At 33.9% G+C, this 26,550-nt stretch overlaps 1 protein-coding gene across 1 annotated transcript in view; it reads left to right on the top strand.

Moving 5' to 3' along the window:
* The window catches only part of LOC124364803 (carcinine transporter), a 43,280-nt gene extending 21,096 nt beyond the window's left edge, over nt 1-22,184 (top strand). Inside the window, exons 6-12 of the mRNA XM_046820566.1 lie at nt 3,763-3,931; nt 9,075-9,201; nt 10,596-10,717; nt 14,295-14,509; nt 16,268-16,449; nt 20,473-20,651; nt 21,929-22,184. Of these exons, the coding sequence (XP_046676522.1) occupies nt 3,763-3,931; nt 9,075-9,201; nt 10,596-10,717; nt 14,295-14,509; nt 16,268-16,449; nt 20,473-20,651; nt 21,929-22,142 (1,208 nt within the window). The 3' untranslated portion in view covers nt 22,143-22,184. The remainder of the gene's footprint in view (nt 1-3,762; nt 3,932-9,074; nt 9,202-10,595; nt 10,718-14,294; nt 14,510-16,267; nt 16,450-20,472; nt 20,652-21,928) is intronic.
* Nucleotides 22,185-26,550: the final 4,366 nt, after the last annotated feature.

Genomic DNA, 26,550 nt, shown 5'->3' with positions numbered 1-26,550 from the left:
TGAACTATCCAGAAATATTTTGGGGATTTTTTTGGTCAAAGTAAATGAAAGTTGTAATATAAACAAAGGTCAGAAATGTTTATTTACCATCTGTCTGTCTGTTTGTGTGTTTTACATTTTATTTTTTATTTCAGAAACCAATATAAGTTGGATAAATTATTGTTATTGCAGTGTCAAATTAAAAAATATTGTATTAGATATAAGTTTTAAGATAAGAAACAATTTACATTTTTTAAGTAATAAAAGTTGTTACATTTAATTACAAATATGTTTTCACCTATAACATTGAAATTTGTCAGTAAATATTGTAGAGATGACCTTTTAACTGTTGTAATGCACAGAAAGAATTTTTATTGTTTATGGCATCCACACATTGTACTTCCATTTTACTGTTGTTATTCTTTTAAAATTTGCTCAACATTAAGATTTTGTATGGTATTAAGTTTTAAAAATTTCAAACATCTAGGATCTTGAGATTTTATATATAATAATCTAATTCGAATTTTATCATTTCAGACTGCAAGAACAGTAATTTATCTATACTGGTTTTTGTAATCAAAACGAGTTTTTTTACTACCAGATTGTGTATGGTGTTATTTTATGGGAAAATAATACCTATTATATGGAAAAAGTTTTTAGATGCAATAAATTTGCAATTCAAATTTTAAAAAGACTGACAATCGTGAATCTTGTTTTCCTGGTTTCAAAGAATTGAAAATAATGACACTCCCATGGCTTTATATATTTTTGTCTTATACATATTTTGTCTTTTGTATGATGATGTAAAAGACTGTATATATATAAAATAGATCTGATGTACAAAATTATCAAACAAGAAAACCATGCCTTAAGTTTACTACCTGCTGGACTTATAAAAATAAATAACGTTATATTTTACATGATAATAAATTATTCACTGAATTACCAAAATCGGCTCAGTCCGTTATTGTTAATAAGTAAAAAAGTGCTTGAAAAATGGTTGAAACAAGTTTAAGAAGTTACAAAAACATTGAATCACAAAAAGCAGTTGCCTTAATTTGTACCAGCATTCATTATTTAAAAGTTTTTGATATAAAGGTTGTTAACTCTGTGTGCCATTTTTTTATTAGTGAATGTATGATGCATTTTTAATGTGTTATGTTTTTGCTATCACAAATTTCAATAGATTTATTAATATTTATATTTATAGATTATTTGTAATATTATTCTACATTTATTCAAATTTATTACCTAAACATAGTAGTTAAAAAAATAAAATGCACCAACACATGATGAAAAGTGGAAATTGTTTTACATTAGCATTGACGAAATCTATTGCATCATGTATGTTTAATGATCAGTAAAATCTTGAATCTTGAAAATAATACAAAAAACAATACATGCAGACAGTAAACTTAGCATTTCTGACCCATGTTCATATTACATTTTTGTATGGCTTGACCTGAAAACAAATCCCCAAAAGATATCTGGAGAGTTTGCAACACTCTGTATATCAACTGACGTATTGTTCTCATACTAGCTAGGTCTAATTTCAATGTGAATTTTTTATAATGTATTTAGTTTTTGAATTTATGTCTATTGTATTTTTTTTTAACTAAGAAAAAAAAACCAAAAAAACTGTGAACTAAATTCTCTAAACTGTGAGGTAAAAATCAGGGTTTCTCACCATTAAAAAACATGGCACACGTTTACTTAATTATATCAATTCTTGAGACATGTTTGTATGTTTTATTGTTAACTGCTAAGTTTCATTGTTAAAACAGTACAATTTACAAAATAATAGCCTGTGTTCTGTTAGGAGTCAAAAGCTGGAGAGAACATTTCCGAACAGGCTTGACAACAGCCTCCTTGGTTGCATCTTTCTCACAAACCTTGTTTGATTGCAGTTTACTTCGTCTTTTACTGTAGTTATGTAGGAATACACTGAAACATGTTGGTGTTTCTGTGGCACACTGAAACATGTTGGTGTTTCTGTGGCACACTGAAACATGTTGGTGTTTCTGTGGCACACTGAAACATGTTGGTGTTTCTGTGGCACACTGAAACATGTTGGTGTTTCTGTGGCACACTGAAACATGTTGGTGTTTCTGTGGCACACTGAAACATGTTGGTGTTTCTGTGGCACACTGAAACATGTTGGTGTTTCTGTGGCACACTGAAACATGTTGGTGTTTCTGTGGCACACTGAAACATGTTGGTGTTTCTGTGGCACACTGAAACATGTTGGTGTTTCTGTGGCACACTGAAACATGTTGGTGTTTCTGTGGCACACTGAAACATGTTGGTGTTTCTGTGGCACACTGAAACATGTTGGTGTTTCTGTGGCACACTGAAACATGTTGGTGTTTCTGTGGCACACTGAAACATGTTGGTGTTTCTGTGGCACACTGAAACATGTTGGTGTTTCTGTGGCACACTGAAACATGTTGGTGTTTCTGTGGCACACTGAAACATGTTGGTGTTTCTGTGGCACACTGAAACATGTTGGTGTTTCTGTGGCACACTGAAACATGTTGGCGTTTCTGTGGCACACTGAAACATGTTGGTGTTTCTGTGGCACACTGAAACATGTTGGTGTTTCTGTGGCACACTGAAACATGTTGGCGTTTCTGTGGCACACTGAAACATGTTGGTGTTTCTGTGGCACACTGAAACATGTTGGTGTTTCTGTGGCACACTGAAACATGTTGGTGTTTCTGTGGCACACTGAAACATGTTGGTGTTTCTGTGGCACATGGAACTGTATTATCCTTATTCTAATTGTATATTCATGAGACATGTTTTATGATCCTGGACAAACACTATCATACTCATTTGATAAAATAAACATAAATTTCTCTATTAAACTGCTGAACAGTGTTTGAATTGAGCGTAATTAATCCAAATTTAATCATTGAACTTCTACTTAAAAAGGGAAAGTATGTGTATCCTTAAGGTGTACATGTGATATATTCTATATTCCTTAATCTTTTAATGTTGAGAAAACCTTCTAGATTTAACTTTCTATTTCAGGCCTGAAAATGAGACCTTGATTCTTCCAAATAGTTATGAAAGTAGGAACCTATAACTCAACTTCAGCACCAGAATGTAGGCCAGACAATTCACTTATGGTTCTACTCAACATAACTTGTCTATCTCTATTTCAGTTACATCTGTATCCCATATTACTTTTGTATTTCTTAAAAGTTGCCTCTTTTGCATCATCTACTGAAATTTCCTTTTATTTAAAATAGAAAAAAGAAGAAAAAAATTGCTGAATACCTTATACAACTATCATTTACAATCCAAATCTTGAATTATGTTGGCTATGCTGTGGAGAGCCGCCTTCAGTAAACAATTTATATGATTCTTCTATGATCCAAATTAATATATATGGTGAATTCTTGCCTTTCATGTCATATTTATATGTTTAAATTAAGTTTCATCTAAATACACAGAAAAGACTATGTTGAATCTGTTAGATCTATGAATCCACAATGGCCATACATAGGCTTGAGTTTGAATAGTTTAACTGCTGTGATAATGTATTGAATATATGTCACTACAAAATAATGTATTGAGTATTTTTCTATATACTTACGTCCTGAACACTTGTACTTTACTAAGTACTATTTAAAGCTTTAAATTAAAATTTTCTATAAAGTATGCACAGCTAGAGAACTTATTTTGGCTATCAATCATATAACATGGTTAAAAATACTAGCCAATACACTAAACCTACTAAGTAACAAGTTAATGATAATTGTGTACAATTACTTGCAGCTCTAGAGCTGGTGGGTCCCAACTACCGATCATTCGTTACTGTCATGACGTGCCTGTTCTACACGTTGGGACTTGTCTTCCTGGCTGGCATCACGTACCTGGTACGGAACTGGGTACATCTTGCCATTGTCACCTCTCTCCCATTCTTGCTCTACTACATCTATTGGTGGTTGGTATTCATTTCAATATAAGAGGAAATAGAAATTATGTTTGGTTACTGTTATGAGATACTCACTCCCCCAGGAGGTACAATTCTGGCTGATTTATTGGTCCAGTTGTACCTAAATTAGGTATAGCACAAACTGATGTGATCTGAGAAACCCAATGGATGTCTAGGAGTGAAACATCATTAACCGCAATTGTCAAATTATTCTAGTTAAAGAGTTGAGTGATAGGTCTAGTCTACTGTGGAGTAAGACTATAGTTGAGTGATAGGTCTAGTCTACTGTGGAGTAAGACTATAGTTGAGTGATAGGTCTAGTCCTACTGCAGTGCTTAATTTCTAAAATTTTAGGTGTGGGAACTCTTAAAGCGGGAAGCTCAGACCGGTGGGTATGGAATACACCCCAGGAAGGAGGGGGGCCCTCACACCCAGGAAAACTTTTGAAAATTATAACTGTAAACCTTTGTTTTTAGGTCACCCAGACATAATAATACATTCATTTTTATAAAATACCAAGTGATATTTTAATGTTGTTTATTTTCTTTAAGGTGCTTGATTAGGATGTAAGAAAATAAAAACATGAATTTAAATTATTGAGTTTACTCTCTACTCTACTCTACTCCATTAACACCTTGTTGCCTACTTTAAATTTCCCAGAAATATTTGTTTTGATTTCATTGACCATTTTGTTTGAATCAATGAAGCTCGCCAATATTAATTTTTTAATGAATGGTAAAATAAAAACAAATTGAGCCTTATTCACAGTTTTATTTATACACATTACAGTAGTAATAATAATACATATTAATATGTAAATGGATGTTTGTTAATATAACAGCTTTTTTACAAGTTTGCAATATTTTACAAAAAAATTGCATACCTTATGGGGTACAAAACAATATTAATACATTCAAAATAAACCAACTTCTTGGAAAGGAAAAGGAAGCGTTTAATTACACACAAAATAAATGACACACAGAGTGGAGTAACACGGTTTCATTTTTTAAAAATTTAGTGTAGTTTTAAAAAGTTAAGGTTGATTATTTTATTTGCTTATTAGTTTATTATAACAAATATGTACGGATTTGCAGTATAATATTGTAAGGCAATGCCAAGACTGTTGGTAAACTTGGTTTTAGTTGTTTGTTAATATTTTAAAGTGAAAACTACAAAAGAAACAAAACAACAATACACAAAACTAACTGTAAGTACAAAAAAAGAACTCAGAAACTTGAGTTCAGAACACAACTATAAGTTAGGCATAGGCTAGTTATTTAATGAAAACTTAATGTTCTGAAATTCTAAAAAGATATTTAAAAAACAGATTTAGGAAAAAAGTTCCCACAATGCAATGCTGTCTTCATGGTAAGTTTTCTGCCCTCGTTGTTTTGACTTGGTGTCCAAGTGCAGAATGGTGTCCCTTCGCCAGCTAGGTTTTGACGTGTTGCTCGGGATTGTATCTAGCCACAGGAGGTCCTAGGAGCCTGATCCGCAATAAATCGCAAACAGTGCTAATGTAGAGTGAAGATCTAAGAGGAGACATAATTAGATTCATTGCAGAAAAACCCACGTTTCACATTCAGCACTAGACACTGCAATACAATTTATGATGGAAATCAGTTTCTTAAACGACGGCGGTTGCTCTAGAATAGTAGGTTTTCTCTCCACTTAACATAGGCTTCAGTCCCTGCTTGAAGTGTCTGAAGTCTCTAATTATACCCTGAGAGCTGCTAATCTTAAATCTATCGCAGATTCGCTGGATCTCACATTCTCCGTAGGTGATGGATAAGTCTTTTGGCCAATACATGGGGTGGATCACTTTGATGTCATTCAATGATTTTGGTGTAGTGTTTCAGCCGCATTTGAAGATGATGATAGCAACCTTGAAGTCAAGTTGTTAGCGAGGCTCCGATAGAACTGTTTTTCTGGAATACTGGGTATCTTGGATCTTACACAAAGTTTAACATCTTGAAACATCAAATCGTCAATAGCAATTTTAGCTTCCACTGAACGTCTACCCATGTTTTCAACTCGGTTTTCAAACACTTTGATTAACAGTGTTACATCACTGTGGGCTTGGATAAGGTTGAGGCTTGATTTTTGAAGCTGTAAGGACAAATCCGATAACTCTTCTAGAGCATCGAACATCAATGCCAGGTTGTGTACAAAAGTTGTAGAAGATAATGTACTACAAAGCCCTTTGTAAATTGAACGTTGCTTCGAGTCCCTTTGTTTGTCTTCAGATGCTTCAATGAAATGATTGTACAAAGCTTTAAAAATCTGTCCAAACTGCTTTCACCGCCATTAAAGCTGGAGGCTACCCAACGAGTATCTAAAACACGGCCGATTTTCAACATTTGCACCTCTAGTCCTTTAGCAACTTCTGCCAACTCCCTGCTGTTTTTCGGTGAACAACTAAACATGTTTCTAATTTTATCCATGAATATCTTAAAAATGATTGATTCCAGCTACTTCTTCTATGGAATCGTGCACGGCAAGCTCTAAACGATGGTTCAAACAATGCCAAATGAACAAGTTGGGGAACGTTTTCAGTAAGCTGTATAGCAAGGCCAGATTTCTTGCCTAGTAGCACTGAAGCACCATCACAAGTTAGAGCAATCATATGGTCTTTCATGAATTCAAAGCTTAGACCTAATGCTTGTAACTGATTTAAAAGTTCTTGTAATATACCAGCTGATGTTGTGCTATTTAGCTCAAAAAGTGTTTAAGAACACTGTCATAGGGTTTTGCATTCCCTTTAGAACAGTTCTGATATAAACCACCAAAGCATTTTTGTTTGAAACTGAAGTGGCTTCATCCAAAAGCAGGGAAAATTTAGAGTCTGACTTGATTAGGCCATTTATCAAGTCTGATTTTCATTTCATCAGAAATATGATGAATTATATTGGAGCAAGCAACATTTGAATGTAGGATTCCTCCCCATATCTAAGCCATTCATTATTTGAAGATCAATTTCAGTTTCAAAACTCAAAAAATGGCCTATTTAGTTTAGCTTTTGCTTATAAGCCGTGCGGAAAATGCGCTCAGTTACAATCTGCTGCTCTTTATGCATAGAAGCAACAGCTTTTTTCATTGTATCTTTCTTAGCTTCAATGAGTATTTTTTCAGCTAAAGAATGAGCTCGAGACCCACGGTGTAAAAATATCTTTTTCCTAAGAGAGGATTGCTGGTCTTTTTTATTGTTTTCCATAAGCGGTAACAGTTCCTAAAACCCACTCTTTCGCTAATCTTTAGGCCCTTCGTTTTCTCTGCACCTAGAGTACTCACACTACGGCAAACGTTGCAACCTAGTTCTCTGTTCACAATTAACCATGGATTTTTAGCTTTAAATTCAACAATTTGTTCTTCAGACCTACAAACTGGCTGTTCACCCCTATTAACAAAATCATTATTTTCATTACTAACCTTAGCTTCGTCTGCATCAGATCCCAAACCCACCAACCTGGATACTATTTTGACCGACGAGGAAGTCGAAGGGGAATGGTAATCGCAATTATCCTCATTGATCCCGATTGCGTCTTCTTTTTTATCTTGATCAACAATTGAAGTTGTAGTCAATGCTTCCGAACTGCAGTTCTCATTATTCGCATAACCTTTTTGTTTCTTAGGGTTAGGTTTAAAGAAATCAAAAATTTTTCTGGTAGTCATAGTCAATTAGGAAACTATTTAGCTGCACCAGCACTAATAATAAGCATAAACACGAACACAATCAACGACCTGCACCTCAAAAACGAACTTAAGCGTGAATGGGATGCGATGCAACTTGTAACTTAAACGCGAAACACACCAAGGTCAAGTCAACTAGTCAACACACTTGTGATCACTGGGGCGGTGGCGTGGTGAAGGAATGGAGGGGGAAAGGAAGGGGGTGGGGTGGGTATTGCTTTGTTATTGAGAGGCGCAGCCGCGCATGCGCGCGAACTAGGATGACTCGCCCGTCACCTTCCTCCTGCCTGATTCCGTGCAAGACTCATCACAGCACAGCTCACAACTGCTTGTACGGGCGCTTACTATCTGCTTACGAGTCACTCGCAAACAAAGCATAGCATAATATTGATGCTACCTACAATTTTTTTAAACTAAAACTTGTACTCGTAGTTTTAAAAAGCGTTCCCATTGCGTTCCCGGCACTCTTGGGAGGTAAGGGAACGCCGTTCCCTTGCGTTCCCACTGAAATTAACCACTGGTCTACTGTGGAGTAAGACTATAGTTGAGTGGTAGGTCTAGTCTACTGTGGAGTAAGACTATAGTTGAGTGATAGGTTTAGTCTACTGTGGAGTAAGACTATTAGAATGGGTGAACTCTTTAAAGTTTTTGCAAGCCTAGACAAGATGGAGTACTGTCCCCTGTCTGTCCACTTTGACAGGAATAAAGCTAGCATCTATTTTTTGCAAAGATGATTTGATTGAGATAGCCGATGGATGTACCATGGGATCTCAACAGAAGGAGATCCCAATCCCAACTTCATCTGTCCTTAATATACCACCACTGTGGAAGCAGCCCAAAGGTAGACAATAGATATATAATAGACAACAATCTTTATTCATGTTTGCACATTCTGTACATTGAATAGTGTCAATTGAATTAAATAGATAATTAATTATTAAAATTATAAAACTCTATAAAAAAATGGATTAAGATAAAATACAAAATAAAATACTGACAGCAAAGTTTCTCTAAGGAATACAAAGCCTTATCAACAATACAGTCCTTCAAAACTTATCTAAATCTGCATCTTGTACGTCAGTAATGCTTTTAGGGATATGTTAAAAAAAAAATTTACTCCTGAGTACGTGGTCTTTTTCTTTAAAAGTTCTAGTTTGTATTGAGGCAATACTGTATAATTTTTATTCCTTTTATTGTGTGGATGTGGCTTATCATATAATTTGAAACAATTGTGTTGTTGTTTAACTTACAGAATACTTTCTAAATATATAATATATAAGCCGTAAATTGTAAAAATTTTGAGGTTTTAAAAATGCTGTTTTAGGTCTTAGGACTAAGTAAAATGAGACGTTTCCCTTAATTCATGTTCTAAAAACTAACAAAATCAAATTTTGAAACAGTATATTTGAAAATATTTTCAATATATACATATATAAGATCAGAAATTGTAAATGTTTGATAGGTTCTTACCGGAGTCACCACGGTGGTTACTTGCCAAAGGGCGGCTGGAGGAAGCTTCTAAAATACTGGAAACCTTGGCCAGCGTCAATGAAAAAGAATTACCTGACACTTTTAAATTCAGATTGAAGGTAAGTTATTCTTTATACCATTCAAAAAACTATATGAGATCAGTATTTTTTTCTCTAGCACTCGTAATTCAGTAATAGATCATGGAATCATTTAACAAGTCGTCACATGTTACAACTTGATTATGATTTATAATTAAAATGCATTTCACAATAAAAAGTTGACATGCTTGTAATGTTCATCCCTTGAATTTAATTTGGTATATTTCAACCATAATATATGAGGGCTATCCAGAAATTAGATTACGTTTTGATATAAACAAAAACCAAAGTAGAGAAAAAAATGGAATTATATACATTTGAAAATGGCACTAAAATAATATTTTTCAACTTTTTATCATACAAATTTAGACACTTGTCATAGAGGTGAACAAGTTTTGAAATTCCAGCATTATAAAATTCTGCTACCTGAGATTTCAACCAAGTAATCACACCCTCCCACAGTTCCATGTTATCAAAAAAGTATCCCCACTCAATAGACTGTAATTTGGTTTCACAATTCATGTGTTTTACCCAAGTCTCGTCTCCTGTAATGATTTGATTGAGTAGCGAGTAAGTGTCCAAAAATGTCAATGAAGCAGCCATACGCAGATTTTTATGGATTTCTGTTAAGATTTTCAGTACCCATCTTGCACAAAATTTATGGTAACCTAACTTCTGCATAACAATTTTATGTAACAAACTCCTTGAAATTTGAGGAAAACTAAGTGAGAGTGAATTGGCGGTCTTTAATCTTCTCATCAACTTTAGAGACAATTTCATTGGTCACAACGCTTGGCTTTCCACTTCGTTCGTGATCATGCACATTAGTTCTGCCATTTTTAAACCTAATTCACCACTGACGCACTCCACCTTCAGTAATCACATCGTCCATATAAACTTCACAGAGTTGGCGATAAATCTCAATTGGTTTATTGTGCCTAGCCAACAAAACCGTATTACCCACCTCACTTCACAACTAGCAAGATAGTGTCACACATTTTAAACTGCTATTGTAAACAATAAGGAGCCACAATAACCTTTCACTAGCGTGACTGAACAAATGCCCTGACATCAAAATGACCATGGTAGTTCCGCCCCTAGTGGCTACAGAGCTAACCGTAATCTACTTTCTGGATAGCCCTTGTATTTCTTTATTTAAAATTCACTATTAATGATGATGAATGATTTGAAAGACTAGTGAGATTGTTATGGAAATTGTCTATTTCTGTGTTACTCCATTCTATTTGATCAGATTAAATATTGTGGCATAGTATGAAAGGAAATATTTTTAACAATCTGACTTTTTACACTTGACTCTTTATTTTGTTTGGATTTATTTTCTGAAAATTCATAAGAAATTTAGTAAGCTAAAGCTTTGTTCAAAATACTCTGACAGAAGTGGTGTCATGTTGAAGCAAGGAATGATGCTGCAACGGACTCGAAGTGAAGAACGGAGGTTGCAGACGGGGCCGGGTGTTGGAGCCCTGTTCAAGACACCTAACATGCGGCTTAAAACCATCCTTATTACTCTCAACTGGTAAGTCATTACAAGACAACGACGTAGCCAACAAGGGGGCCCAAGGGGTCTGGACCCCCCAATTTTTTGAATTTTTTCACTTACTGTTTTAGTAAACAAATATTATTATTAAAATAATTCAGCATTACTGACATGTACTGCTAAAAGATAATTCTCACCAAAAAAATGGGGAAGAACGTTTTCAGGATCAAAATGGAGCCTTACTCTCTGTCCACTACGGGAAAATATCACTTGCCAGGACCCCCTAAAATTTGTTCTTGGCTACGTTCTTGTAACAAGACAATATAGATATACGTCATCAGCATATAAATTACTGTAATTTATTGCACAACTAATTCATGTCTTAACTTGATATTATTGTACAATTTTACAAAAAATTCGGAGATGTGTCAAGTGCAAAGAGGGGTAATTCTTATAATAATACAATAGACCAATATATTTTCATCCACAGGTCATGTGAACAGAGTTAGCCATATAGTAATTTGAAAATATAAAAGCTCATAGAGTTAAAATATGAACTTAGGTAACATTATTTTTAAACAAGGAACGCAATTTATGTATGAGAGGTTACTCAAAAGTATCCGGAATAATATTGCCTTGGGTGGGGATTATGTAGTACATATTCATGCCAATAGACGTGTATACTGCATTTTATTGCCAGTTTAGTGCCACCTGTGTTGTCAACCTCGTGTACAATGTTTGTTTTTGCTAGCACTTTTTTGTTCTTGTGGTGACAAGTTTAAAGCTGTGAAATTTTTTTTTCTGCTCAGTAAAAAAGCTGCTGAAATTGTTTTAATGTTGGAAGCTTACCAAGATGACGCTATGGTTAATACTCAGGCGTACAAGAGGTTTGCTAGGTTTAAAACTTGTGATTAACATAGTTCATTTTTATTTCATTCCTCCTGAATGCTTTTACTTAGCCTTTTAAATATAGGATTGTTAACAGTGTTGTGTTGTGTTGTGTCAGTCTGATATACCATGTTAGTATCTTCCAGGGACTTGCATTACACAAATTTATGTGAAAAATCTTTTTTTATATCATAAAACACTTTACAATTTTTTTCAGAACATTTATATGTGAGAAACAGAAGGGGTTCACAATAATATAAACAACAATCAGAAGAGCATTCACAACCTTTTAAATCAACATTTATATTACATAACTTCAGAATATTGATAAAATTATTATTGAAAAACACATACTAGGAAATTAATTTTGTTTCTAATTAAATTGTTACTTAGTAAAACTTACAAATAATAACCTTAACATATTAATGACATTTAAAAATTTTCTAAATTGCATTATTGTAATAAGAGAATGTTATAGGCAACCAATTTAAATCTATTTCTTTAAAGTTTTCCCCAAAGTATTACATTTATGCAAAAAATTAACATTTTTTGGATAGTGTATGTGGGTCTGAGCTATTACGGGCTAACTTTTGGTAGTAATTACTGTAGGTTGTAAAAGATCTAAAACTATTGTAGCAAGTGAACTTTGTTGCAGGTTTGCCAAAGAGATGGTGTATGTGGGTCTGAGCTATTACAGGCCAGCTCTCGAAAGTAATTATTGTAGGTTGTAAAAGATCTAAAACTATTGTAGCAAGTGAACTTTGTTGCAGGTTTGCCAAAGAGATGGTGTATGTGGGTCTGAGCTATTACAGGCCAGCTCTCGAAAGTAATTATTGTAGGTTGTAAAAGGTCTAAAACTATTGTAGCAAGTGAACTTTGTTGCAGGTTTGCCAAAGAGATGGTGTATGTGGGTCTGAGCTATTACGGGCCAGATCTCAATAGTAATTATTGTAGGTTGTAAAAGATCTAAAACTATTGTAGCAAGTGAACTTTGTTGCAGGTTTGCCAAAGAGATGGTGTATGTGGGTCTGAGCTATTACAGGCCAGCTCTCGAAAGTAATTATTGTAGGTTGTAAAAGATCTAAAACTATTGTAGCAAGTGAACTTTGTTGCAGGTTTGCCAATGAGATGGTGTATGTGGGTCTGAGCTATTACAAGCCAGCTCTCGAAAGTAATTATTGTAGGTTGTAAAAGATCTAAAACTATTGTAGCAAGTGAACTTTGTTGCAGGTTTGCCAAAGAGATGGTGTATGTGGGTCTGAGCTATTACAGGCCAGCTCGCAAAAGTAATTATTGTAGGTTGTAAAAGATCTAAAACTATTGTAGCAAGTGAACTTTGTTGCAGGTTTGCCAAAGAGATGGTGTATGTGGGTCTGAGCTATTACAGGCCAGCTCTCGAAAGTAATTATTGTAGGTTGTAAAAGATCTAAAACTATTGTAGCAAGTGAACTTTGTTGCAGGTTTGCCAAAGAGATGGTGTATGTGGGTCTGAGCTATTACAGGCCAGCTCTCGAAAGTAATTATTGTAGGTTGTAAAAGATCTAAAACTATTGTAGCAAGTGAACTTTGTTGCAGGTTTGCCAAAGAGATGGTGTATGTGGGTCTGAGCTATTACAAGCCAGCTCTCAATAGTAATTATTGTAGGTTGTAAAACATCTTAAACTATTGTAGCAAGTGAACTTTGTTGCAGGTTTGCCAAAGAGATGGTGTATGTGGGTCTGAGCTATTACAGGCCAGCTCTCGAAAGTAATTATTGTAGGTTGTAAAAGATCTAAAACTATTGTAGCAAGTGAACTTTGTTGCAGGTTTGCCAATGAGATGGTGTATGTGGGTCTGAGCTATTAAAGGCCAGCTCTCGAAAGTAATTATTGTAGGTTGTAAAAGATCTAAAACTATTGTAGCAAGTGAACTTTGTTGCAGGTTTGCCAAAGAGATGGTGTATGTGGGTCTGAGCTATTACAGGCCAGCTCTCAAAAGTAATTATTGTAGGTTGTAAAAGATCTAAAACTATTGTAGCAAGTGAACTTTGTTGCAGGTTTGCCAAAGAGATGGTGTATGTGGGTCTGAGCTATTACAGGCCAGCTCTCAATAGTAATAATTATTGTAGGTTGTAAAAGATCTAAAACTATTGTAGCAAGTGAACTTTGTTGCAGGTTTGCCAAAGAGATGGTGTATGTGGGTCTGAGCTATTACAGGCCAGCTCTCGAAAGTAATTATTGTAGGTTGTAAAAGATCTAAAACTATTGTAGCAAGTGAACTTTGTTGCAGGTTTGCCAATGAGATGGTGTATGTGGGTCTGAGCTATTACAGGCCAGCTCTCGAAAGTAATTATTGTAGGTTGTAAAAGATCTAAAACTATTGTAGCAAGTGAACTTTGTTGCAGGTTTGCCAAAGAGATGGTGTATGTGGGTCTGAGCTATTACAGGCCAGCTCTCAAAAGTAATTATTGTAGGTTGTAAAAGATCTAAAACTATTGTAGCAAGTGAACTTTGTTGCAGGTTTGCCAAAGAGATGGTGTATGTGGGTCTGAGCTATTACAGGCCAGCTCTCGAAAGTAATTATTGTAGGTTGTAAAAGATCTAAAACTATTGTAGCAAATGAACTTTGTTGCAGGTTTGCCAATGAGATGGTGTATGTGGGTCTGAGCTATTACGGGCCAGTTCTTGATAGTAATTATTGTAGGTTGTAAAAGATCAAAAACTATTGTAGCAAGTGAACTTTGTTGCAGGTTTGCCAATGAGATGGTGTATGTGGGTCTGAGCTATTACGGGCCAGCTCTGGGTAGTGATCAGTATCTCAGTTTCCTATTGTCGTCACTTGTCGAGATCCCCAGCTATTTGGCCTGCTGGGTAGTCATGGACAGGTGGGGGCGTCGCTGGCCTCTCTCCATCTCCATGATCGTCAGTGGTGTATGCTGTATCATTACTGTACTCTTGCCTCCAGGTTGTAATTTGTTTAGTCATAATAAAAATCACAAATATTTGATGGAATTTCAACTCATTTTTAGATTTTAAAAAACTAATTCCAAGCATATAAAGTTAAAATTGTAAATCAACTATTTACAAAGTTATCCCTTGTGTTTTGAAAGATAAATATATAACTTTCCTATTAGTTACATTGTTTCAATAACTCCACTGCAGCTCTGTATTGAGTGATCATGACTATCCTTAAGCATCCAGTACACAATAATATATTTGCAGCAGTCAACGTGTGAAGAATATTCTAATGAAGATGTTAACGTATTTTTTTTCTTATATTAATATGATAATAGCAATATTTTTCTAGTACGACGTTTATACTAAACAAACTTATATGCACATAATTTGTTTATAATAAATAGTTATAAAAACAGGTTCATAAACATATTGAATAACAAAAAAAATATAGCAAATTAACTAAAAATAATTACAAAATATGTTTTAATTGATAATGTTTTAAGTAAATATGGTTTTACATGTTTTTGAAATCTAAGAGTTAGTTGTGACTAATGTAAATGACTAAAAGTGGCAGAAATAAGTTTCATATTTAATATTTATTTCTAAACCACACGCAACAATGATGATAAACAGATGTTATTTGTATTTCTTTAAAATCTTTCTAAGAAATAATTCTAATGAGGTATCAATTGTCTATGTTTAATTATGAACAAGTAAATGTACTCATATTCAATTAATTTCGAGAGCTTTATGCAAACTGTAAAAATCCTTTCTGACTAGATAATGTCTTAATTTTGTATTATATACTATTAGACTTGAAGGTTAACACCTTCTCAAGAGGCAAGGAGTTAAATTATTTAGAACCATAATAGAGAATTTCATTTTTAAAATGTTTTATTCTTTAAGCTTCTCGCTTCATTTTAGTTAGGTGAGCTCTCCAGTTGAGGTTTTAGTAAAAGCTACCCCTCCTTTAACAGTTTGTTCAATTTTTCTTAAAAATGTTTACTACAATTATGATTTTGTTTATTTTTTAAATGTCATATTTATTTTGCACTACATGTGTCAAAAAATTGTACAAATAGTTTTTGCTTAAAAATCAATAATTTTTATTGTAAAATGGCTTAACATACACTTACTACTGTAAGTTAAGGCATTAAGTTAATGAGTCTGTTGCAAATACAACTAGGTTAAAACTCAGTATACAAATCAAACGTGCCAGGTTTTAAAGAATAGTGAGTTAAGCTCTATAGCCCCCACATCAGTGTGAACGTGCTGACCTATATTCTGAAAACCCTCAGTCTTTAAAAAGCAATTTACACCTTTTGTATCACACAAGCTCATAATTGAAAGCTTGCCTCCTGTAGAATTTTGAGTGATCCACCACTATCACAATGGACGATTTAGTTTGGAAAGTTTTTTAAGTATGAGTTTATTCAGTTACATAAAATAAATGTTGTAGATGAATATTTTATTTTAGTCAACATTTTGAACAAAGGTAAATAAAAATGTCAATAGAGAGTCATTTCCAATGGAGAGTTATTGTTTGATTCTTAAATGACTATACAAAGCTCATTCTACTGTAAATTCACTTATGAAGCCTCTATAACAAAAACAAGTATAAGGTTTAGTAGTAAGTTGTAGATTAATACAATGAGAATTTGATTTTTCAATACAAATAATGAATGTAATGTATGTTACTCTATGTGTGACATATGTTATTTAGAGATGTATTAATCCATATTGCTTTCTACCATTGTAATTGCAGAAGCAGTGACTGAAACGTTGGTGCTGTTTCTCCTCTCCAAATTTGCAATATCAGCTTCGTTCTTGATCATCTACCCATTCACTGGGGAGCTATATCCCACCCAACTAAGAGGGGTTGGAATTGGTTTCTCTGCTTACATCAGTGGACTAGGACTGATCATTATACCTTTCATCACTTACCTTGTAAGTACATTATTTGACTATATTGTGTTCTAGCTTTGACATCTTTCATCTGGGTGGAATATAAATTTAGATTCGCTTATCTGATATTATTATACTTCTGGATTCAATACAAATAAAATTGTGTGGGACAATTTGTACGATCATTGAAATTTTAAGAAGTGTCCATATGGTTGGATAACATCAATTAAATATAGGCATGATACAATACGTGGTAAACAAAATAAGACAGAAACAGTTACGACAAAGGCAAATACTTCAACTTAAGATTGTGCCCTATCAAGCACGTAGATGTATGACTAAGCGCAGGCCAGGACAGATCGTTTTTGTGTTTGTCATATACAGGGTGTAAATTAAGTCCTGTTACGCCTGGATATGTTCCAAATGGATTGAGATCAATTTAAAACCTTCACCATACTTATTAAAATACTTTTTTGGATTTTTGAATGATAAAAAATTTCTCCTCCTTATCAAAGGGGAATATGGGGGGGGGGTAACTAACTTTAAATTTTCAAATTTTAACCCCTATCTTGTGACATATCATTTTAATGGCCTATTTAATAGAAGTGCAATGACACTAAGGAAGCATCTCTACGTTCTTTCCAGTAAAAGTTTTGGGCAAATAACACAAAACAATAATAATCTGTAGGGATAATGCCAATGTCTTGAGCATTTCAACACAATGTATGTGTGATATTTTTTAGGAAGACTTTGAGGTGCCCAGCTTATCCCTTTACCTTGTACTAATGTTTCTGGCGAGCATAGTTTTGGTTCTTTGGTTCTTGCATGGTTTGGTTTTGGTGTCTTTTTCAAGGTGGCATTACAATGTAAGGGGTTATTTGCCCATAACTTTTGCTAGGATCGTCGTATCAATGTTTAGTTTATATCATTGTGTTTCCATTGAATAGACCTTTAAAATGACATGTCACAAGATAGGGGTTGCAATCTAAAAATTTAAAGTCCCTTCCCCCGTACCTCCCCTTTGAAAAGACAATAGACAATATTCTTTATTTGTTGTTTCTTTAAGAAATACAATTGCGTCAATAGTAGATAATAACAAAAACTTAGATTAATATTTCTTGCTTTACAAATATTGATGTGGTATTTATAGAAGATCGAAGAACTCCTTCAATGAATATACAGGTCGTTCCATCAGCCAGTCTCGAAAATGTCTTTTCAGTTCGTTCCCTTTCATGTTCTTGAGATTTGGTGGTAGTGCATTAATGATTTTGCGTCCAATGTAAGAAGGTTTTTTGCTGAATTGCGATGTGTGGTGTACAGGGAGAATGTAGTCCGTTGCTCGTCTGGTGTGGTATGAGTGAGCATTTTCATTTCTAGGAAGGTCCATCTGGCTGGTGTAGATGACGACTGCATGGATGTATAGTGCTATGACAGTAAGAAGCTGCAGGGATTTGAAAGCTTCTCTGCAGCTTTCCCTAGGGCTGAGGCTATAGAGTGCCCTTACAGCTTTTTTCTGGAGTATCAGGATTTTGTTGAGATTGGTTTCAGATGTTCCTCCCCATGAAATTAAGCCATATCTGAGGTGGGACTCCACTACAGCATAGTATGCTGTCTTTGCCGTCTCCAAACCTCCTATCCAATTCATTCGCTTTACCACATAAGTGCCAGATGAAAGTTTTTTGGTCAGATCGCGTATGTGATCTGTCCAGGAGAGGTCAGCATTAATTGTTAGGCCAAGCAGTTTTGCCTTTTTTTCAACTAAAATATTAGGTATTTTTGGAATCTGCTCTTGTCTTCTGCTAAAATTTATCTGGGTGGTTTTGGATTGATTTATGACCAGATCGTTTTGAAGGCAGTATTGGAGTGATTTTTCTGTTGCTAATGAAATATCCAAAATTAGATTTTGTGCTGTGTTATTTGTAAACAAAAGAGTTGTGTCGTCTGCGTACATAATGGTTTCTACAGAATTGTCATTGATAAAACTTGGAAAATCGTTTGTAAAAAGTATGAACAAAAAGGGGCCTAAAACTGAGCCTTGAGGCACTCCTCTACTTACTGTGAGTTGTCTTGATCTATACACGCATTTACTCCCATTTACATTTTGTTGAATCTCAACTATTTGCTTGCGTCCTTTCAGGTAGCTAGTCACCCAATCTTTCGCCAAGCCTTCAAAACCTAGGGCTGAAATCTTTTTCAAGATAAGATCATGATCTAGACAATCGAAAGCCTTACTGTAGTCTAATAGGACAGCTGATACGTGTTTGTGGTCTAAAGGGAGAGGGAAATATTTTTTTATCATAAAAAAATTAACAAAGTATTTTAATAAGTATGGTGAAGGGTGTACATCGATATCTCAATCCGTTTGGAATATATTCAGGCGTATCAGGATTTAATTTACAACCTGTACAAAAATATGTATATGTACTTGCTATTTGGTGGGCTGAATATAGTCATAAGGTGTTATATTTTAATGATTAGGGGGAACTTAGGCAGACTGGAGGTGGCTTGGCAAGTTGTCCTCAAAAGCCCCCCTTTATCAATAGTGACCAAAATGCTCAACAACCCTTGTAGGTACTCTCTTAGAGTATTTGGATCTTCCATCAAATTATTCTCCTCCAAATTCACCCTTTACACAGGAAAGTGTTGATTCATCAGTTACGTCAAAAGGAGCAGTTGTCTGATACTGATATAGAACACTGTAAACATGATATAATCTGTAAAAGAGGTGAAAACCTATATGTCATCAACACTCAGATCGTACAAGTATGCCCTCCTCGATTTGTTAAACGTTAGAAAGAAGTCAATAATCGACAACTCGTCATTAAAGTTGATTTCTCAAACATAGAATATTATGGCATTTGATATTTTCTTGTCATGGACAATCATTGGAAGCATGATCTGTTGGTCACAGAGTGCGGAGTTCTTAGTGAACTATTGGATCTGATATCTCAGTTGTTTAGACAGCCTTAGGAACTTCAGTAGATGGAATAAGATCATCATCAGCATATCTGTCAAAGTTGTTCTGGATTGTTCAGATTACGAGTATCAGTATACATTCTATTCTCTTGATAACTTTATTATTCATGTAATTTTTCATGAAAATGTAAAAGAAAATTAGAAAATTGGATTAAATTTGTTTAATGGAGAGCTTGATTAGATGAAACCTACAAATATGAGTCCTTTTAATTAATCCTACTACTGCTGATTAGATAAATAACAAATCACCTGTCTTACCACTTCCTTAAAGAATTACCAAATATCTGATACATCAGTTCCAAGTCCACAGAATTTCTATGCTTTGAGATGACCATGCCAAGTGCACAGCTGAAAGGCTATGTTATTTAGACTCCACTATATTTATGTGAAAGTTAGCATTCGCATTATTAAATTTTTTTGTTATGAATAACTCTACATTTAGCTGTACTACTCATTATCATAGTGTGAGTGATAAAACGTATCTGTCAAACATTTACTAGACTGCATTAAATTATCAATATATTTGTATATATAACTAGAAGAAAAAGACTTTGAACTAACAATAATGACACCATATCTAACGTTAACAGTGATTATAACATCTAACAGTTAACACATAAAGTAGCTATGGTGAGAACTCTTCTTCCTATTAAAGCGGCATCTAGAATCTGATGCTATCAAAGACTTGACTCCTGGAATCATACATTTTTGGAGTTATGTTCATTTGAAGAGAAAAAGTCAGCAATGAATTGGAACACTGAGCACCTGATGGGACAATGAGAATACCTCTTCACCTAGATTATACTATATTTTGTAGCCTAGGTGTCTCTGATGTCGAAATGATGTAATGAAGTCATTTTAAGCATCTTCGTCTCCGACTTTTTTTGTCTCCTCAGATGAACATGACTACAAATTCCAGGAGTCAAATCTGTGACAGCATCACGATTCCTTACGCTGTACTAAGAGGAAAGTGAACTGGAGCTAAACTCAACCGTACAGAGCGACAAAGCCTGTATTGACACAATCCTTAGCTGTCTTAAATCAGCTATTTCAAAAACATGCTTGTAATGCACCCTTGTTGGATTAAAGGGGTCAGAACATCTAGTGTTGCCACTGGTAATCATGGGGGCGGTGTCGGTGGTGGTAGGCATGACGAGCCTCCGCCTCCCTGAGACCCTCCATCATCGCCTCCCTCAGACCATCGATGAGGGCGAGGAGTTTGGCAAGGACTGGAGTCTAGCAGAATGTCTTCGCTGTGTCCCTCTACAGTAAGTCAATATGCAATTTATGGATTTACTTGATATTATGTTCTTTTTATGCATCCAATGGGGCTGAATTTGAGTTTAAATTAATTAAATTAATTCTTATAATGCAAATTCTGATTAATACTGCGTTGATAAATCAGTATGTTTTAAAATCTGCCCCTTTAAGCATTTAATGTATTGGTATTAAAAACACTGTGTAAAGCAGGGGGTTCTCAACCTTTCAGGCACTACTATCATCACCTTATGTAGTCAACATAGTAGTAAAATGTAAATTTAATATTTTCATATTTTAAAATTAAATATGTAATAATTTAAAAAGTATTTATTATTACCTCAAATACTTTTTGACTAGTCTTTGTTTAAACTTATTGCTGCCAGTTGGTTTCTTTATAAAACAATAAAAAAACAGAACAAAACTTTTTTAAATACAATCTACAAAAGGTATATTACACTATTATATTAGCCACTTTGTAACTTAGTGAGAAGGTTAGCACTATTGTCTTTCACAATTTTTTTAATGTCTGCTTTTAGCAGCGACGAAGCACATCACAGATTACTTTCAACGTTCACTTTGCTTGATATTTTAACTTTAGATATGTTGACTCAACCAAAATTATCCAACACCCATGTTTTAGAATTTATTCTGCCTTTGATTAAGAATCACATTTTATGTGAATATCCTGTTCCTGAATGTGATCAGGAAGTATATCCACATCAATTTTAAATGGATCTCTTGCCAACTTAAATTGCCAGCTATCTGCAATACATCTGGACAATATTATCCAATATAATTTTCAAGTAATACCAAATGCAATGATACAAGGTCTTTAAACTCGTTGATAAATTGCAGTGGTAGATGTATCTTCAACAGCTTTCTCATTTTCCATTCAAAAACTATTACCTGTGGTTTTAAGGTCATCTTTTAGAGTAAAAAAAATGAACATACATAAAACAATATGTTGGTATTGATTAGGCCGCAACCTCAATTTGAGTTCTGTTAAATTTTTCCATGAAACAAGTAATTAGTACTGACAGCTAATAAGTTCTTTCTCTTCATTTATTGTTTATGATGAGATGATACACTATTTAAGCGTACATGTTTTCTTTTAGCAGTTCTTATTGTATTGTCTCTGACAACTGTGAAATTGATTTAAAATTTAATGTTATCCACTTAAGTAATTGTTATTTAAATACAACTAATTGGTAACTGGAGTTAAAACTTGGCAAGTAAAATACCACTGTATAAATTAATTATGATTACTTTCAATGTGTACATATAGGCCCAGTTCTATCAACACGTCATATGAGGACCTTGATTTGGAGACGAAGGATCAGGTGGAGCTACAGACTCAGACAAGTCCTCACATGTCGACACCAGACAAAGAGACAGCTCTGCTAGGTCGTCGCGTACCTCGACGTCTTGTGCGACAGGCCAGCATCATGGAGACCCCTCTAGACTCTTCAGGCAGCATGAAGATGACTTGCTGGTTTTAGTCCCTATTGCTTGTTTAGTAATAAATTTGTTTTTATCTCAAAGACCATTGTTTTTATGAAAATCCTTCACTGACTCAGATTTCACCAAACCAAATTAATCACCGTTATATGGATCTACAGAAAATTATGTGTACAAAATTGTATGTAGAGTAAAACCTGTCATACTGACATCTCGTCTAGCAACAAATGATAAAACTTTTAAACTTTTTGAGCAAAGATGCCACATGAGCAAGCTTCATCACTTTTTCTCCCACACTTAGGCTTTAAGGGTGAGGGCTTTGTTCCTTTTCAATGAACTTTTCCAACCTTGTCCGCACTTTTTTTAGAAACAATGAGTACCTTGGTAAAACTGTGGCATTAGTGTTGTGTGGTGTATTCTTTTTAATTTTTATGTTCCAATATAAAATAGTATTCATCCTTTCGTATTTTACTGTACATATTATATAAGCACAAAAATGCTTCTAAAACAGTGAGTATAATAGTTTTGTTTTAATGTTTCAAACAGGATAAAAGATTTGCTGTATCAATTTAATAAAATTTCACCTGAAACAGTTCAAGACATAAGACATGTATTTTCCATTTAAAATATACACATTGTACAGAGATTGTCATAATATATAATATTAATAACATTATTGTCTAATGAAGATCAAATTAAAATTACAGATATAAAAATTATTCATCCATGCATCATCTATCTCATTCTACTACTTCCATTTTTAGAGGCATATTTGTTTTAAAATATTTGTCCAAGGAGTCAAATGCATGGCCTGCAACTTTTTACTTTTTTATTTAACTTTTTAAGAAATAAGTTATTAAATACTACATTTGTTGCAAATTTATAGTTTTTGATTATTTTGCATGTCATGTATCAAGTCGATTGTTGCAGTTTACTAAACGAATGAACAATATATAAAATAAAGTTATGTCTTGATTTATAGGGGCTCTGGCCATTATTTATAAACATATATAAACTTGGGAGTCATTTTTTTTATCTCATTTAAGCCTCAGCATCAGCTATCCCGGCTTCGAAGTGCACTGGTTTTTATTTCCAAAGCACAAAGTAAATGATTGGACCTCCCCAGGAATTGAACCTGTGATCTCTCGATTAGAGAGCCTTTAACCATTAGTCTATGAAGGAGGACATAATCATTGTTTGTGCTGAAGTGAATAACAGCTTACAATGGTACTTGTGTTTTTTTTGTTGTATATTATTCGTAAAGCTCTCTTTAGTATGGCTAAATATTTTATTTAAATTTGTGCTGCCCCATACAAATAAACCATAGTTCATAAAATTATGAAAATTATAAAAATATGCTGTTCTTATGATACACAATTGACCAGAGTCAAAGCCAACTGAATTACATTTTGTTGCAAAGTATTAAGTGTAGGAAAAAAGCTTAGATTTGAATAAAAATGAGTCGGATTACATTGGTAGAAGACTACCGAAACATTGCTCCTGCAATAGGTAGATTAAGTTTACTAAAATTAACTAATAATAATTCATTGAGCTTTAGACCATTGGTAAGAAATCAGTTCTCATCCAAGCACTCAGAGATTACAAATCCCTCCCCATGACCACAGCCACAGGAGATGAGATCAGCCACGAAGATAAGGAATAGAATTATCTCCATTTTGTTAAGAAGGATATCTCTATTCTTGCTAACAAAGGCATTTAAGTCACAAAATATGGCTGCAGATGGCATTTATTTTGAATACTGCTGTACGTTGATTCCGTAAATTCTAGAATTGCGTGTATTGTACACAAATCTTCTCAGAAGCCATATTGGTCTTTATCAAGAATATTGTGGTTTTAAGAAAAGGTAAATAGCCTATTGAGTATTAATATTTCAAATTTGAAGAAATCGATTGATTGTATGGAGATAGGGCAAACATTCTTTAAATTACAACAGTTGTTTTCATTAGAGGTTTTACATAACAATATTTCATTAAATTTTGGAAATGATCTGAAGAAAAAGAATAATTAAAAATATAAGCAAATAATATGAGATTGGTTTTCCCAAAAACATTGGAATTTTGTCCTAACCAGCTGATCTTTGTTTTTAAGTACAGTCAAACCTTGTTACTACGAACCTCGATTAAACGAATTTATCGATAAGACAAGGAAAATTATTTCAAATTCCCTTGAAACTTTGGTAACACTCAATGCTAAAAACGCTTCTATACAATCTAGTAATTAGATAAAAACCTTCATAAGACAGACTTTTTTGTAGTTTGTGCTAAGACTGATTAACCTCTTATCAACGAATAATCTTAGCACAGAACCTCTACAAGACAAACGTGACCCTATAGGAAAAATATATTATGCTCTCGACATCTATAGTACGTAGTTTTCAAAACAAACAGTGACTCAAACGCGTGTCTCAACATGAAATCGCAGCTGATGCACCCCACCCATCCCTCTTCAGAACTAGAGCAAAGATAGCGAAGTACTGGGGGTCACGAAATGGAGTTTAAAGAATTTGCTTACTTCAATGGATGAATATATCCTATCTTCTGCTCAACCCTCAAATCCTTAAGAAGATGAAGCAGGTGAAGATGATGATGAGGATGCATGGGCGGAGAGTGATTGTCCTGAGCTGTCAACGAAAGACGCAGGAGAAACTATTGAGGTACTAGTGTTTTTTCGGGAAAAAAATTGTTAAAACTGTTTAAATGAAAATGTAGTGAACAATACTGTTATCGTCAAGTTAGATTCAACTTTGGATATGGCAACAATTCATGTAAGCAATCAAATAAAATTAATGTTTTTTTTCAAGACTTGATTGCAATTTTTATTTTTTGTGAACTATTGATCTGTTATGTATGTTTTTAAAACTATATGTACCAACGATTTAATACATAGATGGATACTGTATTTTTTAAATTATTGCAGTCTCTTTTTGACTTAGGCCTACACTGAAAAATACCTTCAGTTACGTTACCAATTCATATTTATAGAGGTTGGCCACAAATATCTTTGTTTTATAGAGGTTATCTCAGGGTGACGAAAAGCCTCTATTTGACGAATAACAGCAGTATTAAACCTCGATAAAACAAACCTCTTTATTAAGAATTCCTCGATAAGGCGAATTTCTTCTGTAGCCCTTGAAATTTGTCTTATCAAGGTACAACTGTGGTGAAATAACATTTATTACTTCATTAGGCATCACTGGGGCTAGTAAGGTCTCACAATACCTTGCAGTACCAAGCATTGCTTCACAGGATCTGGGCTTAGACTAAGTATATTTGGAACACAATAAAATGATCATTCATACAACCCATTCTGATCACACCACATTCATCTTTGATTTCCATTCTCATTATGATGAAATATCTGTCTTTATTTACTATCTGCAATGAATTTTTGGAGACATTATTCGATCTGGACTTATCATTATAAATAAATTTAACATCCGTACTGTTTTTAAGTCCCAAAATAATATAAGAAGCTACTTAACAAAATTAAAACCGAAAAACAAACATCAAGAAACCAAGAATGTGATATATAAAATTGACTGTGGTTGCAACAAGACGTATATCGGCCAAACATCAAGACCTGTGGAAATTAGGGTAAAAGAACATATTTATAATTATAAAAAAGAAAACATTGAAAAATCTAAATTAGTTGAACATGCAGTAAAGGAAAATCATCATATAAATTTTGAATCATCTAGTGTAGTGTTTAAAGAATCTTCCTGGACTAAAAGAAATAAAATTGAAAGTGCGTGTATGACAATTTTAAAAGATAATTGTATTTCCCAACCTTCCGTAAATTTCAGTGATATTTTTATATCATTAGTGAAAAAAGAAATCCATTCCAAAATTATGAATTGCAAACCATATTTGTCTACATAATTCTTTTATAATTTATTGGTTTTTGGTCTTTACATTTAGTTTTAAATTTTATTCTATTTTATCATATGTTTATTCTATTTTACACATATGTTTTTTTCTGTAAACAATGTCAAACTGATGATGCCTTAACTGGCGAAAGCTCTTTTTTAATAAATTTAATGTGGAAGTATATAAAAAACCTATGTGTCTTTTCCATTAAAACCTACTTACTTCCACCAAGGATACAAAGCAGAAAATGAAAACATTTACTTGTAGTCGTTGTGTTTGATCAGCAGCTTTGTTGAAACGAAATGTTGATTGAAATGCTATACTATAACAGGATTCTTGATCACTTCATTGTCAATTAGTAACTGGTGATTGTCAAAACCTGTTGTAGTATTGCACCTTTCGTAATTCATCATATCCCAAAGGGCTTTTTGTTTGTTTCCACTTTTAATGTTTTTAATTACCTGATTTTTTAAAGACCTTTTAAATGATTAATGTTTTGAAGAGTTATTGATTATGTATAACCATCATATTTCCATTAAAAACTAATAATCTGAAATCGTTT

The sequence above is a fragment of the Homalodisca vitripennis genome, chromosome 6 (assembly GCF_021130785.1).
Source record: "Homalodisca vitripennis isolate AUS2020 chromosome 6, UT_GWSS_2.1, whole genome shotgun sequence".
In the NCBI taxonomy this organism is placed as follows: Eukaryota; Metazoa; Arthropoda; class Insecta; order Hemiptera; family Cicadellidae; genus Homalodisca; species Homalodisca vitripennis.
Note: the sequence above shows the minus strand (reverse complement) of the source record. Positions and strands in the feature narration are given on the sequence as shown.